This window comes from Dendrobates tinctorius, unplaced genomic scaffold (genome assembly GCF_039654945.1).
Source record: "Dendrobates tinctorius isolate UK_male_01 unplaced genomic scaffold, ASM3965494v1 ptg000059l, whole genome shotgun sequence".
NCBI classification, from domain to species: domain Eukaryota; kingdom Metazoa; phylum Chordata; class Amphibia; order Anura; family Dendrobatidae; genus Dendrobates; species Dendrobates tinctorius.
In genome coordinates this window covers 22489130-22506805 of record NW_027361727.1, presented here as the reverse complement: position 1 = coordinate 22506805, position 17676 = coordinate 22489130, and the positions used below count along the sequence as shown (strand labels likewise).

At 40.7% G+C, this 17676-nt stretch overlaps 1 protein-coding gene across 1 annotated transcript in view; it reads left to right on the top strand.

Moving 5' to 3' along the window:
• The first annotated feature begins 4746 nt into the window (after positions 1–4746).
• LOC141092257 (uncharacterized) overlaps positions 4747–17676 on the top strand; it is a 106055-nt gene continuing 93125 nt past the window's right edge. The window contains exons 1-2 of the mRNA XM_073578252.1: positions 4747–4915; positions 17595–17604. Of these exons, the coding sequence (XP_073434353.1) occupies positions 4747–4915; positions 17595–17604 (179 nt within the window). The remainder of the gene's footprint in view (positions 4916–17594; positions 17605–17676) is intronic.

Sequence of the window (17676 nt, the reverse complement as noted above, 5' to 3'; positions counted from 1 at the left end):
TTTTTTTTTCTCAGTTTGTCTCCCATAGTTGAGGTCTACCTATGATGTAAATTACAGACGCCTCTCATCTTTTTAAGTGGTGGAACTTGCACTATTGCTGACTGACTAAATACTTTTTTGCCCCACTGTATATCCAAAGTGCCTCTCGGTTCCTTAAAAGTTTTTCTCTGTCACCACCTCGTACATCTCTTCTAGTCCTCTCTACTGCATAAATCTTCAAGCCAGATAAATCCCTGTTATGAACAGAGGTAAAGTGCTTTGACAGATTAGAAACATTCCTAGTAGTAGTTTGCCCGACATCATATAGATGTTCACGTATTCTCTCTTTTAGTTTGCGGATAGTGGATCCTACATATTTTAAACCGCATTTAGTGCATTCAGCTATATAAACCACGTAATTTGAGTTATAATTTAAAAACTCTTTAATCTTATATACCTTACTATTTGTGGCATTAGAAAAAGGTAAGGTTTTAGAAGAAAAACAGCAAGTTTTACATGGTGATTGGCCACACTTATGGTATCCTGCCACAGATAACCAGTTACCTTTGTTATTATAAGATTGCTCTGATCGGTGTAAACTAGGTGACAGGCTGTTTCCCAATGTTAATGCCTTTCTGGAGACTATTTTAATTCCGTCTCTCGGTATGTCATTCATAGTATCATCTTTCCGCAAAATATATAGGTTATTGTTAATGATCCTGCGGATCTGATTAAAATAAGGGCTATATGTGAGAATTAAAGTCGGACGATCATTATTTTTTTATTATCAATGTCAGAATTAGACTTGATAAGAGTGTCCCTTGATTTTTTGTTAACAATATTTACAGCTCTCTGAATCGTCCAATTAGGATAACCTCTTTTATTTAAACGACTTTTAATAGAAAAAAAAACCTCTTTTTTATAGCCTTCCTCTGTGCTACAATTTCTTTTAGCACGTGTGAGTTCTCCTACAGGGATAGCCTTAATGGTATGGGCTGGGTGGTAATTGCGTGCATGAAGGATGGTATTACCTGCAGTTTTCTTTCTATAGGTAGCAGTAGAAATACACTGATGTGATTTTCCAGTTAAACAAAGATCCAAAAAATATATGCAATGTGAATCAAAAAAATAAGTGAATTTTTAATTAAATTCATTTAAATTAATATAATCTATAAACATAGAAATAGTGTTAATGTCCCCCTTCCAAATTAATAACAAGTCATCTATATATCTAGCGTACCATTCGATATGGTCAAAAAAAGGATTATCAACATTAAAGATAAAAAGTTCTTCCCACCAAGCCATGACCAAATTGGCCACAGATGGTGAGAATTTGGCTCCCATAGAAACTCCGTTATTTTGTAGATAGAACCTTTCGTCAAACAAAAAATAATTATGTGATAACAAAAACTGTAAAACCACCACAATATAATTTTGTAAGTCAGCACAATATGAACTGTACTTCTGAAGGTGGAAGCGTACTGCAGAAATAGCAACATTATGAGGGATACTTGTATATAAAGAAACAACATCACAGGTAACCCATGTGAAGTTTGTGTTCCAACAAATGTCATGGAACATATTACTTTTTAGATGCAGTCGAGCAGCAAAATTGCACAAAAATGGTGCAGGATTTTCTGGTAAAGTAAACGTAAACTAAATGTGTGATAAGATGGCAAAATTGCATGAAATTGTTGTCACAAAATATAAACTTAAGTTAAGTCAGCCAATAGGTGGAATAAAATTAGACAAGTGTCTATTCTACCTTGTCTAAGCTTACACTATCTAAAAATTATATCATTGTCATAAATCTGCCCCAAAGTTTCTAACTCATCCTGGACCTCCATTTAGGGGTAAAGTTTATTTGTTCAGAAGTCCATAAACTCCAACTTTTTAGTAAAATCTCCATAAAAATGCTGAATGATGCTACAAATACTTCCCTTTGCATAAAGTTTACATGGAGGCTTTGGATCAAGAGAGGGAGTCTGAAATTGGGCAAATAGTGCAGTATTCAGATATACAGTGGGGGAAATAAGTATTGGATCCCTTGCTGATTTTGTAAGTTTGCCCACTGACATTAACCGTCTATAATTTTAAGGGAAGGTTAATTTTAACATTGAGAAATAGAATATCAAAAATAAAATTCAAAAAAAATCACATTGTATAAATGATATAAATTTATTTGCGTTTTGTAGTGAGAAATAAGTATTTGATCCCTCTGGCAAACAAGACTTAATACTTGGTGGTAAAACCCTTGTTGGCAAGCCCAGCAGTCAGACGTTTCTTGTAGTTGATGATGAGGTTTGCGCACATGTCAGGAGGAATTTTGCTCCACTCCTCTTTGCAGATCATCTCTAAATCATTAAGATTTTGAGGCTGTCGCTTGGCAACTCGGAGCTTCAACTCCCTCCATAAGTTTCTATGGGTTAAGGTCTGGAGACTGGACAGGCCACTCCCTGACCTTAATGTGATTCTTTTTGAGCCTCTCTTTTGTTGCCTTGGCTGTATGTTTTGGGTCATTGTCTTGCTGGAAGACTCAGCCATGACCCATTTTTAATGTCCTGGCCGAGGGAAGGAGATTGTCACTCACGATTTTACGGTACATAGCTCCATCCATTTTTCCATTGATGCGGTGAAGTAGTCCTGTGCCCTTAGCAGAGAAACACCCCCAAAACATAATGTTTCCACCTCCATTTTTGACAGTGGGGAGGGTGTTCTTTGGGTCATAGGAATCATTTCTCTTCCTCCAAACACGGTGAGCTGACTTAATGCCAAAGAGCTCAATTTTTGTCTCATCTTCCCAGAGCACCTTCTCCCAATCACACACAGAATCATTGAGGTGTTCAATGGCAAACTTCAGACAGGCCTGCACATGTGCCCTGCACTGCAGGATTTTAAACCTTTAAGCTGTGTGCCCACGTAGCATTTTTTTAAGCATTTTTGATGCGCTTTTCGGGGTCAAACCGCATCAAAAACGCTTAAAAGAAGCATCCCATTCATTTTAATGAATTCTGGCCTTTTTGTGCCAATGGATGCGTTTTTTACGGCTAAGGAAACGCTTAGCGGTAAAAAACGCAACATGCTCATTAATTTCCGCTTAGGTCCGCGTTTTTGGCTATTTCCTATAGTCCAAAAGACGCGCGGAAAAAAACATAAAAAACGCACGTTTTTTTCCGCAAAAATCGCAGCAAAAACGCGCGTTTTCTGGGAAGGAGAACCCGTTTCCTGAGCGTTAAAAAAACGCTACGTGGGCACATAGCCTCACGGCGTAATGTGGTAGCAATGGTTTTCTTGCTGACTGTGGTCCCAGCTGCCTTGAGATCATTAACAAGTTCCCCCGTGTAGTTTTAGGCTGATCTCTCACCTTCCTCATGATCAAGGATACCCCACGAGGTGCGATTTTTGCATGGTGCCCCTGATCGATGTCAATTGACAGTCATTTTGTATTTCTTCATTTTCTTACTATTGCACCAACAGTTGTCTCCTTCTCACCCAGCATCTTACTTATGGTTTTGTAGCTTATTCCAGCTTTGTGCAGGTCTATGATCTTGTCCCTGACATCCTTAGAAAACTCTTTGGTCTTGCCCATGTTGTAGAGGTTAGAGTCTGACTGATTAATTGAGTCTGTGGACAGGAGTCTTTTATAAAGGTGACTATGTAAGACAGCTGTCTATAATGCAGGTAACGAGTTGATTAGGAGCGTCTAGCTGGTCTGTAGAAGCCAGAACTCTTAATGGTTGGTAGGGGATCAAATACTTATTTCTCACAGCAAAATGCAAATAAATTTATTTAATTTATACAATGTGATTTTCTGGATTTTATTTTTGATATTCTATTTTTCAGTGTTAAAATTAACCTACCCTTAAGACTATAGACTGTTCAGGTCTGTCAGAGGGCAAACTTACAAAATCAGCAAGGGATCAAATACTTATTTCCCACACTGTAAAATACGTTAGTAAGTTTTATTAATAACTTTATTATTAGTTTTATCTCATATAATTACCTGTCTGAGAATGATTAGCATTTAAAAGTCATTTTTTTCTTTTAAGAAATAATGTTTTACATTGTTTTCAGGATATGTGACACTGGAAGTCTGTGTGTCGTGACAATGGGTGTACTTTGTTAAAGCAAGTTGACATGGCAAATAATACCTATGCGTAATTCAGAACAATGCCTATCTTACATTGTGAAGTGATGATTTACCTCGGGTGTCACTGTGACCCTTACTCAACTGCCCCTTCCCAAGACTGGAATTCATAATGTCTGTTCTTCAGAATTGCATGTTTGTCTTAGGTTCTTTATCAAGGTTTACATTTGACTAATGTTTTGCCCCCTTCTCCAACTACTGTAATTTTAATGCACCCAATTACTGCAATGCCAGCTTTAGATACCCACCACAATACGATCAAATGGAATGGACACTAGGGACAATGCCTGATTGACACTACACTCCTGCTTTGTGGCTCTTGTCACTAAATGAATATAGTTGCCTGGTAAGCATACCTCCCAACTTTTGAAGAAGGCAAAGAGGGACAAAGGCTGCGGCGCGCATGGCGGCAAATTTTAGGCCACGCCCCTAGCCACACCTATTTTAGTGGTCACGCCCACATCCACGCCCCAACCGCACCCATTTAGCACTGGTGATCACACTGTTGCATAAACAATAATTATAAACAGAAAAAAATTTATTTAAAAGTAATGAATTAAAGTATTAATGCAAACTTGGTAAAAGAGGAAGGGTTTTCTGTGAAGGCTTTAAGGGGCAGGATGCAGAAGGAGGCCGAAGAGCTCACCAAGGAGATGACTGTGCCCTTTTACACCAGCCGCATCGACGACGTATTACTGCACCAGGACGTGGACCTGGTGGTGCTCATCAACCTGCCCCCTCCTCTCACCAAGCATTTTTGCATTTTTGCAGTGACAGTCAAGACCCTAGGTGAGTGGCCATATACTAATCTCTCAGTCCAGAGGCATGACAGCCACGTGAGACACTGTTTACAGCCAGAGAGTGACGCAGACAGGGCTTAGGTGCTGCATTGTGCCAGCCATTTGTTTCCACATCATCAAAAGCACTGAGGATGATATGAAAAGAAATGGCTGGCACAGTGCAGTGCCTAAGCCCTGTCTGCGTCACTCTCTGGCCAGGCTGTAAACAATCCCTCCCCCCCGGCCCGGTGGACAAGTGAGTGCTCCATACAGTACCCGGCTCAGGCTCTCACTCTCTAACATATGAGATCCCATCTTGCCTGTCTCGCTCTCACATGCTGCCGCTCCATGCGCCGCGGCAGCATGTGACAGAGAGAGACAGGCAGGATCTGGGAAGATCATCTCTGTTAGAGTGAGAGCCGGGTACGGAGCGCTGATGCTCTGCCGCCCGCCGCCGCTTCTCTGTCCTTCCGCGGAGTCCTGAATGATTACCTCCTCCTGAGGTGACATGCTGTACTGTATGCAGCGCTAATGCACCGCCGCCGGTTCTCTGTCCTCCCGCGGAGTCCCGAACGATTACCTCCTCCTGAGGTGACATGCTATAAGATGACCGCCGGAAATGAGGTCAGCAGTCATTTCCGGCAGTTAGCTTACAGCACGTCACTTTCGGTGGAATGTGATGTGCGGCTCAGGGTGCTGTATTTTGCGGTCATACACCGCGATTGCAGGATAGAAAGCTTCCCGGCCGGGACGGCGGGATACGGACCCGAAATCGGGACTGTCCCACGGGAATCGGGACTGTTGAGACCTATGCACACGCGGCTCCGCTCCTTACACACATGGCTCCGCTCCATACACCTCGTACACGCAGCTCCACTCTATAAGCATCTCTGCTCCGTACACCTCGTACACACGCGCCTCCGCTCCATACACCTCGTACATACACGGCTCCGCTCCATACACACGGCTTCGCTCCATACACACACGGCTCCGCTCCGTACACACATTGCTCTGCTCCAGGTCCTGTGCGCACAGAGAAGAGAACTAACTACACCCTAGCGTTCATTGCAGGCTGTAACTGGCTTCGGTGCATCTCTGGGAGGACGAGTATGGGGGAGGGGTGTGCGGCTTGTCTCCCTGCAGTGCGGGACAAATAGTATCGCGGGCAGGAAAGCGGGTGGGAGGGGCAAAAACGGGACTGTTCCGCGGAATTCGGGACACTTGGGAGCTATGCAGGTAAGCATTCCACGGCCGCTGGATAGAAGTCCTGAGGACAGCCTCCTACCTGATGGCATCCATGGCTCCTATTTTAATTAGCCAGCTTGGTGCAAAGTCATGTGTGTGAGAAAATCAGTCCGATCAAGCCCTGATCAGTGGTGGAAAGAAGAAAAAAGTTTCTCCATCTTCTCCATACAGTCAGACCAGGAAAATCCAACCGCAACTGGATGTCATTCTAGTGCGGTCCATTTTTTTTTCAAGGACCTACAGAGTCGAATGGATGAGTGCCATCCATTTCTTATAGAGAGATCGTGCATGCTGAGAATTTTTTGGGTCTGAGGAAAGTATCGGATATGTGCACTGGTCTGAGTGCTATCCGTCAAAAACACGAATAGCACTCGTCTGATTTCTACGGTTATGTGCGCGAGCCCTGATAAGGAAAACACCATATACAGAATGCAGTAAAAAAAGCATATTTTCAACAATAATAAATGATTGAGCCTCAATGAGAACATAATGGAGAAACTGTTCTGAAGATACAGTTGTGTGAAAAGCGTCCCCCCCCTTCCTGATTTCCTATTCTTTTTCATTTTTGTCACAGTTAAATTTTTCAGATTACCAAATAAATTTTAATATTAGACAAAGATAATACAAGTAATCACAAAATGCAGTTCTTAAATTAAGGTCTTTATTATTAAGGAAAAAAGAAATCCAAACCTACAGGGCCCTGTGTGAAAAAGTGATAGCCCCCCCCCCCCTCCCAGCTTAAAACATAAATTAATTGTGGTTTATCACATCTTTGGAAAACTGAGTTCAAATTCTCTAGCCACACGCAGACCTGATTATTGCCACATCGGTTCTCAATCAAGAAATCACATTAATAGGACCTGCCTGACAAAGTGAAGTTGACCAATTGTTCCTCAAAAGATAGACATAATGCCACGATCCAAAGAAATTCTGGAACAAGTGAGAAACAAATTAATTAAGATCTATCAGTCTTGAAAAGGTCATAAAGCCATTTCTATAGCTTTGGGACTCTAGCGAATAACAGTGATAGCCATTATCCACAATTGGCAAAAATATGGAACACTTGGTTCCGAAGAATGGCCGGACGGCAAAAATGACCCCAAGAGCGCAGCGACGACTCATTCAAGAGGTCACAAAAGAGCCCACAACAACATCCAAAGAACTGAAGGACTCACTTTCCTAAGTTAAGGTCAGTGTTCATGACTCCATCATAAGAAAGAGACCGGGCAAAAATGGCCTGCATGGCAGAGTTCTATAACCACAATTTGCTACATCCTATTAGCATTTGGGTGGTCGAGGAGCAGTTTTCAAAAATAGCTCAGTTCGAACTACTCTCTGATTTCCAATTGGCTTTAAAGTTGGATCAGATATTCTTCAAAGAAATATTTCATATTCATGACCTCCAATGTTACATTGTCTCCAATCATGGACAAGTTATAGAGAGAATTGAGTTAATAATGCTTTAAAGATCTCCTTGGATTTCTTGATTTCGACAGAGCAGAAAAATGATCCATCACTTATCAAAATATTTAATATAAAGTATCCTCTGTCGGGATCGATGTTCTTGGGTGTAAGGCACCATATGTCTCTAATTGATTGCTCCGTCGAGAAGGATAACACAGACACAAGCTGTATAATACCACTCGGGATGCCTGCCAAGACGCCTCTGGCTTATCAGTTAGGCTTTTATCTTTTATAGCAAAGAATTTAGACATTTACCGTCATGCGCAGTATAAAATGATTTCACAACTTGTTTTCTACAAAGAAAGTCATATAGGCTAAAAAACAGGAGTATTTGACATTGGTTCACAATGGAGATGTCTGAGACATCTCCTTGAAGAAAAGATAAAGTTCAGCAGAATTCATTTAACTCATTCAGTTCTTATCACCTCTTAAAGGGATTTCAATTACTCAGGTGTTGACTTAACTATTTTTTTGGTCCCCTGTGTCTGCATTGTTCTTTTACTTCAACTTAACACCTTAGTGACCGAGCCACTTTTGACCTTAATGACCAAGCCAATTTTTACAATTCTGACCACTGTCACTTTATGAGGTTATAGCTCTGGAACGCTTCAACAGAGTCCACTGATTCAGAGGTTTTTTTTTAATGACATATTGTACTTCATGTTAGTGGTAACATTTCTTCGATGTGACTTGCATTTATTGATGAAAAAAAAAAAGCAAATTTGCCAAAAAATGTAGAAAATTTTGCAATTTTCAAACTTGTAATGTATGTGCCCTTAAATCAGAGTGTCATGTCACACAAAATAGTTAATAAATAACATTTCCCACATGTCTACTTTACATCAGCAGGCTTTTGGAAACACAATTTTTTTTAATTAGGACGTTATAAGGGTTAAAAGTTGACCAGCGATTTCTCATTTTTCCAACAAAATTTACAAAACCATTTTTTTTTAGGAACCACCTCACATTTTAAGTGAGTTTGGGGGGTTAATATAACAGAAAACACCCAAAAGTGAACCATTCAAAAAACTGCACCCCTCAAGTTGCGCAAAAGCATACTCAAAAAGTTTATTAACCTCTCAGGTGCTTCAAGAGAACTAAAGCAATGCGCAAGGAAAAAAATGAACATTTTACTTTTTTCACAAAAAATTTACTTTGGACCCAAACTTTTTTATTTTCACAAGGCTATCAGGAGAAAATTGACCACAAGATTTGTTGTGCATTTTCTCCTGAGTATGCTAATACCCTGTATGTAGGGGAAAGACGCTGTTTGGGTGCATGGCAGGGCTCAGAAGGGAGGGAACACTGTTTGACTTTTTGAGCGCAAAATTAGCAGAAATCAATGGAGGGCGCCATGTCACGTTTGGAGACTGCCTGATGTGCATAAACAGTGAAAAAAAAAACAATTCTAACTCCAACCCCAACACACCCCTAATCCTAATTCCAACCCTAACCACAACCATAACCCCAACACAACCCTAACCACAACCCTAAACCCAACACCACAACCGTAACCCAAACACAACTGTAACCCCAACGCAACCCTAACCCTAGCCCCAACCCTAATGCTAGCTCCAACCCTAACCCTAGTTCTAACCCCAACACTAACCCTAAGTGCAAAGAATGGAAAAAATATATTTTTTATTTTATTATTTTTACCAAACGGGGGGTTTGATTTACTATTGTTTTTATTTTGATCACTGTGATAGGGTGATCATAGTGATCTAAATGAACCACTAGGAAAAAATCTCGGCTGGCAGATTTAGGCGGGTGCACTGTGCATGTGCTCGCCATTTATTTCCTGGAAGGTCGCGAAGGAACGGGGATGGAGCTGGAGGTTACGGGGATGGCAGGGGTACGCGGGGGGCTCAGGGGACCCCATTTCTCTCTCCTCTAGTATGCTAGATCATATCAGAGGAGAGTGAAATGAATGGAAAACCAGACTTTTTTTAGATAGCCGTTATTCAGTGAATAACGACGATCACAAGACTGGGGATGGTAAAAACTAACCCGAATCATGTTCTATGGGGTCTCATCTACCCCCCAGTAGCTGAGATCCTGGAGATTTTCCAACGCTGGAGAGCGCTAAATTCTTATTTCACAGCACAGCAAGGTGTATCGGCGGTTGTTAAGGGGTTAACTTGACCACCTTGTTTCTGTATTTTGCTTCCATCTTAGCCTTTGAGATAGAACAACAGCTAAAGTACCAGATGACTATCTCTGGGTCTGACATAAGACTATACAATGACTACACTCATAAATTATCTTCTGGCCTACCTCACACATGAGTCTTCACTAAGCTTCTTCAACAATCAGTAGCTATGCTGAGGACTCCTCCCTGGGAATCCCACTGGAAAAGTCCATACGTCAATGGTGGAGATTCCTTAGATTTTCTACCCCCATTGTAGCCAGTGCCAAACTGATTATGGCTTACAGAATTATTCACATCTCCGGTAATATAATAATCAGCACTACAGTCATAGGATTTCCTGAATAGAGCTACTCTTTGGCTTTAACCCCTTCACGACCTTGGAATTTTACCATTTTTGCATTTAAATTTTTTGCTTCCCTTATTTCCCAGAGCCATAACTTTTTTTTTTTATTTTTTCATCAACATTGCCATATAAGGGCTTGTTTTTCGTGGGACCAGTTGTACTTTTGAACGACACCATTGATTTTACCATATAGTGTACTGGAAAATGGGAAAAAAAAATTCCAAGCGTCGTGACATTGCAAAAAAAAGTGCAATTCCACAATTGTTTTTTAAGGTTTTATTTTACCATTTTCACTAAATGCTGAAACTGACATGCCATTATGATTTTGCAGGTCATTACTAGTTTGCAGATACCAAACATGTGTAGGTTCTTGTCACGGGGGTCCTTCTCTAGTATCACACAATCAACAGAGCAAGCGAAGAGTGAACAATTCCAAGACCTTTATTCAGGCAAAAATACGAAAAGGTCCATATTCAGTCCACCACACAAAGGATAAGATAGTCCAGAATAAGAATGCAGTCCAGTATCAGGATAAAATGTCCAGGGAAACGAGATTCCAAAACTCTAGCACCATAGTATAAAATGGGTCCTTCTCTCTCTGAAGTGCTGTCCGTACACGATCCTGTCCACACCGGAACTGACTTGTCCAGCTGCTGTTCTTCCCCCCGCCCCCTTCCTTGTCCAGGGGTAGTCAAACAAGTTGAGGCGGTTTCCAGGCCTCCCAGAGGAGAACAAAGGGCCTTAGGGATTAATGCACTACAGGGGGTCATCAAGAGACAGTGAAGCTGTAGACTTACAATGTAATAAGAAAAACACTATCAAAATAACTGGAATTGTTAAAAATAGGAATATACAAAAAATGATATCCACATAACATATCACACCATCACAGTTCTTTTCTATTTAAGTGGTGGAAAAAAAATCCAAAGTTTATAAAAAAAAAAAAAAAATGGCTCCATTATCCGAGACCCATAGAGTTTCCATTTTTCGAGATGTGGGCCTGGGTGACGGCTTATTTTTTGCAAGCCGAGCTGACATTTTTATTGATACCATTATATGGTAGATACAAAGTTTTGATCGCCTGTTATTGCATTTTATTGCAATGTTAAGGCAACTAAAAAAAACTTAATTCTGGGGTTTCAGTTTTTTTCTCAGCCCTGCCATGTGTAGTAGAAATCATTTCCTATGAACACCGGCCATGAGCTGGCGTTCAGAGGAGATCTGCAATGACAAGCACGGGGTTCTTCTGCAGATCCCCTCCCCCTCCAACCCATCTGCTTCCCGTAATCATGTGGCTGGGGCGTTGATGGGTGGGGTTTGTGACACGCTTCCGTTGCGCTTGTGTTAAATGGCGCTGTCAGTTACTGACAGCAGCATTTAACACGTTAACAGCCACGGGTGGATCACGATTCCACCCGCGGCTTTTACATGCACATGACAGCTAATCAAATTAGCTGTCATGTGCCAGGAAAGATGTGGGATCAGCATGGTAGCCCGCATCAAACGGAGGGACACAACCTATGACGTACCTATACGTTATAGGTCGTGAAGCGATTAATAATAATACTGCTGCATGAAACTTTATTATGGACACTACATTGCTGTCATTATGCTTGGTACTATTACATGAGTAGTGCTACCATATGAAAGTTATTGTAGGATCCTTTTAGGTGTGTTTTTTTTTTTTGTTTTAACTGTCTTAATCTCTATCTCAAGGCCTGAACAAATGATTGATGCACGCTCTGTAGGAAGATTGATCTTGTGCAAGCCTACAGTAGATAGGTCCACTTGGGTCTTCTCCATTATCTTGATAGAATCAAGCCATTGGGTTGCTGATCTTCCTCTTCACCTTGTTCCTTCTATTTTTTCACCCATGATGTCCTTCTCCAGTGATTACTTTCTTCATATGATGTCTCCAAAGTAGGCAAGTCATAGCTTGGTGATCCTTGCTTCCAGTGACATGTCGGGCTTTGATTTGTTTGTTCTTCTTTCCATCCATGGTATTGATAAAATCCTTCTCCAGCAACACATTTCAAAGGCGTCAATTCTTGTTCTGTCTTATTTCTTTATCGTCCAGGTTTCATATCTGTATGTTACCTTTTATGTGTACCTAACTAATAATTATACATTAAAAAAGAACATGTCCAATTGGCTCAGTAGTTAGCACTCTAAATTAGCAGTGCTGGAATCCTAGATTCTAATCCCACAAAAGGACAACTCCTGTGTTTTTGGGTTTATTCTGGTTTCCTTAATGTGAATTGTGAGCCCCAATGGGGACAGTGATGATGACGACCCAGAGCATAATAAATAAATAAATGTCCCTACTCTAATGTAGATGTCCTAGACTGTACGAGTTGGGTATTGTCCAGATCTCCACCTCTAAACTGCTAGCCCCAGACAGCAGGGCTCCACACATGTGTATAAAAGCGCTGGTTGAGGTGCTGGCAGAAGAGTCTTGTGCCCACTCAGTGTGACACAGCCCCGTGTCTCACAATGATAGGAAAGCAAGCTCTTGTGGGTTTCCTGATCTTAGTACTGGTGCAAGAGTGTCTGGCAGTAAAGAGCAATGTAAGTAATGGAAGTATCGATTATCTGATTATCTATTTATCTATCTATTTATCCTTCTACCTATCCACAGTGGCATGTAAAAGTTTGGGCACCCCTGGTCCAAGTTACTGTTATTGTGAACAGTTAAGCAAGTTGAAGATGAAATGAAAATGATCTATAAAAGGCCTGAAGTTAAAGATGACACATTTTGTTTGTATTTTAGCCCTAAAATATATATTGTTATTTTTTACACTTTAAAAATTACAAAAAGGAAAATGGGCTGTTTCAAAAGTTTGGGCACCCTGCATTGTTCATACCTAGTACCATGCCCTTTTGCAGGTATCACAGCTTGTAAACGCTTTGTGCAGCCAGACAAGAGTCTTTCAGTTCTTGTTTGAGGGATTTTCATTCATTCTTCCTTGGAGAATTCCTCCCGTTCTGTGAGATTCCCGGCTCGTCTTGCATCCTCTGCTGTTTTGAGGTCTAGACACAGATTTTCAATGATGTTCAGATCAGGAGACTGTGAGGGCCATTTTAAAGCCTTAAGCTTGCGCCTTTTGAGACCGTCTATTGTGGATTTTGACATGTGTTAAGGATCTTTATCCATTTGTAGAAGCCACCCTCTTCCTCTTTTCAACTTCAGCTTTTTTACAGATGGTGTTATGTTTGCATCAAAAATTTGTTGAAATTTCATAGAATAATTTTTCCCTCTACCCGTGAAATGTATGCCATGCCATTGCCTGCAACACAACTCCAAATCATGATTGAACCACCCCCATGCTTAATGATTCCCAAGCTGTTCTTTTCCTGAAATTCTGTGCCCTTTTTTTCCACACATACCATTGATCATTGTGGCCAAAGAGTTCTATTTTAACATCATCGGTCCACAGGACATGCTTTGAAAATTCTTCAGGCTTGCTTAGATCTTCTTATGCTTATTTCTGACGCTGAATGGTATGGTGAGGATGCAGGAGAGGTTTTCTTCTGATGACTCTTCCATGAAGGCCATATTTGTGCACATGTATCTGAACAGTAGAACAATGTACCACAACTCCTGAGTCTGCTGAATCTTTATGAAGGTCTTTTGCAGTCAAGTGGGGGTTCTGCTTTACCTCTCTAGAAATCCTATAAGCAGCTCTCACTGAAATTTTGCTTTGTGTTCCAGACCTTATCTTGACCTCCACTGTTCCTGGTAACTGCCATTTCTTAATTACATTTTGAACTGAGGAAAGAGCAACTTGAAAACACTTTGCTATCTTCTTATAGCTTTCTCCTCCTTTGTGGACCATTTTCAGAGTGCTAGGCAGCTGCTTAGAAGAACCCATGGCTGCTGTTTTTTGGCACAAGGTCAGAGGAGGCTGGGTTTTTATAAAGCTGGGAAGTTTATATTCCTTGCCTTTACTAATGATGATAGTGAACAAGCCAGAACCCTAACAGGCTAATTAAAGTTCTAAACCTTGGTCAAAGTTATCTGAGCGCACAAATCTCCAAGGGTGCCCAAACTTCTGCATCAGGCCATTTTTGTTTTTTTGTAATTTTTAAAACATAAAATACAAAGGAAATATGTCATCTTTAACTTTTGGCCTTTTAGAGATCATTTCACCTTCAACTTGTTTAACTGTTCACAATAACAGTAATTTTGACCAGGGGTGCTCAAACTTTTACATGCCACTGTATCTATCTATCTATCTACTGTATCTACCTACAGTATCTATCTATATATCTATCTGCAGTATCTATCTATTATCTATCTATCTACAGTATCTATCTATTATCTATCTATCTACAGTATCTATTATCTATCTACTGTATCTACCTACAGTATCTATCTATATATCTATCTATCAGCTATCTATCTACAGTATCTATCTATTATCTATCTATCTACAGTATCTATCAATCTATTATCTATCTACCAGTCTTACTGTATCATTAACTGAAATAATCCAGTTATTGCACATGAACATTGTAGAATCAGCAACATAAATCTTTGGAAGATCCTACTGATTGTGACTTTAATACTATAATATGATATGTTCTATGATGTTCTTACGGATCTAATTCTAAATGATATCATTAGTTTTAATTTTTACGGTACTGATTTTCATTTTGACGGACTGATTATGATATATTATGGGTACTTGTAATACTGGTTCTGAGTTACAGAATTTTTCATGCTCCAGAGCTGCATTCAGCATTCTGCTGGTTTATCATTGGAAACTTTTGACAAAATGTAGACAGACACTCGCCCACCAGCTTAGCAACTATAACGCCGGGTACCCACGTTCCAGAATTAGCAGCGGTTTGGTTGCAGCTTACTTTTTTTTGCGTCCAAAGCGCTGCCGTCTATTAAACGCAGTTGAATCACCATGTGTTCCCCGAACCGTGTAGATTCACCACGTTCAATACATTCTGTTGATGAAATTGACATGCTGCGGTCTGGACAGACGCGCCGCATGTCAGTCTCCGCGGGTGATCCGCAGGCGTCTGTGAACGCATAGTGGACAAGGAATTTCTAGAAATCCCATCCAATATGCTGTAGCATCTGGTCGCTGTGGGTTTGATGCTGTACAAGTTAGGCTGCGTCAAACCCAGAGCAGCTCCGGATCGCGGGCAGATACTCTAATGCTTGCAGCAGTTTTTCGAAAATCAGGTTACTGAGTCTGGTGCAAAGATTAAACATCCTAGAAGAGGTGGATTATGGTTGGTGGGATAATTTCCCTTCTCTGTGACCTCTGGAAACTCTGCTATATCAGATCCTCTATGACAGCTATATAGCAGATAAGTGGCCATTTATTGGTTCAGCTCTATTTGATGACATCTATTATAGTTATGGAGATGGCATAGTTAGCGGCTGCTATAGACTACAAAAAAAAGAGACATCTGCAAATGTCAACACTGCTCCACCAAATCTCTACTGCATACACTCACAGCACATTCCTCTGGTATATTGAGTGGTGAAGAGACCCCTAAATCCACAAGCTAACTGAGTATCTATAGCACGGAAGCACAGGAAAACTAATGTAATGTATGTACACAGTGACTGCACCAGCAGAATAGTGAGTGCAGCTCTGGAGTATAATACAGGATGTAACTCAGGATCAGTAATGTAATGTATGTACACAGTGACTGCACCAGCAGAATAGTGAGTGCAGCTCTGGGGTATAATACAGGCTGTAACTCAGGATCAGTAATGTAATGTATGTACACAGTGACTGCACCAGCAGAATAGTGAGTGCAGCTCTGGAGTATAATACAGGATGTAACTCAGGATCAGTAATGTAATGTATGTACACAGTGACTGCACCAGCAGAATAGTGAGTGCAGCTCTGGGGTATAATACAGGATGTAACTCAGGATCAGTAATGTAATATATGTACACAGTGACTGCACCAGCAGAATAGTGAGTGCAGCTCTGGGGTATAATACAGGATGTAACTCAGGATCAGTAATGTAATGTATGTACACAGTGACTGCACCAGCAGAATAGTGAGTGCAGCTCTGGGTTATAATACAGGAGGTAACTCAGGATCAGCAATGTAATGTATGTACACAGTGACTGCACCAGCAGAATAGTGAGTGCAGCTCTGGGGTATAATACAGGATGTAACTCAGGATCAGTAATGTAATATATGTACACAGTGACTGCACCAGCAGAATAGTGAGTGCAGCTCTGGGGTATAATACAGGATGTAACTCAGGATCAGTAATGTAATGTATGTACACAGTGACTGCACCAGCAGAATAGTGAGTGCAGCTCTGGGTTATAATACAGGAGGTAACTCAGGATCAGCAATGTAATGTATGTACACAGTGACTGCACCAGCAGAATAGTGAGTGTAGCTCTGGAGTATAATACAGGATGTAACTCAGGATCAGTACAGGATCAGAAATGTAATGTATGTTCACAGTGACTGCACCAGCAGAATAGTGAGTGCAGCTCTGGGGTGTAATACAGTATGTATCTCAGGATCAGTAATGTATGTACACAGTGACTGCACCAGCAGAATAGTGAGTGCAGCTCTGGGGTATAATACAGGATGTAACTCAGGATCAGTAATGTAATGTATATACACAGTGACTGCACCAGCAGAATAGTGAGTACAGCTCTGGGTTATAATACAGGAGGTAACTCAGGATCAGTAATGTAATGTATGTACACAGTGACTGCACCAGCAGAATAGTGAGTGTAGCTCTGGAGTATAATACAGGATGTAACTCAGGATCAGTACAGGATTAGTAATGTAATGTATGTTCACAGTGACTGCACCAGCAGAATAGTGAGTGCAGCTCTGGGGTGTAATACAGGATGTATCTCAGGATCAGTAATGTATGTACACAGTGACTGCACCAGCAGAATAGTGAGTGCAGCTCTGGGGTATAATACAGGATGTAACTCAGGATCAGTAATGTAATGTATGTACACAGTGACTGCACCACCAGAATAGTGAGTACAGCTCTGGGTTATAATACAGGAGGTAACTCAGGATAAGTAATGTAATGTATGTACACAGTGACTGCACCAGCAGAATAGTGAGTGCAGCTCTGGAGTATAATACAGGATGTAACTCAGGATCAGTAATGTATGTTCACAGTGACTGCACCAGCAGAATAGTGAGTGCAGCTCTGGGGTGTAATACAGGATGTAACTCAGGATCAATAATGTAATGTCTGTACACAGTGACTGCACCAGCAGAATAGTGAGTGCAGCTCTGGGGTGTAATACAGGATGTATCTCAGGATCAGTACAGGATAATTGATGTAGTGTACTTATATAGTGAGTTTTAACTCTATAGTATTTGTATTTCTGCTATGAATGCAATATGATATCTTTATCTATTTATTAGTGTATAAAAATATTATTCCACTGTAATACAAGCTATATTCATTTTCGTCTACCGCTTTTATTTTGTGTATCATCTTTTATCCTAATTTTAGGACGGGAAAGGTAAAGGTGAGTATATAGGTAAACACTTTCTATTTCTTTTTCATGCTCATTCAGGCGCAGTTTTATCTTTTA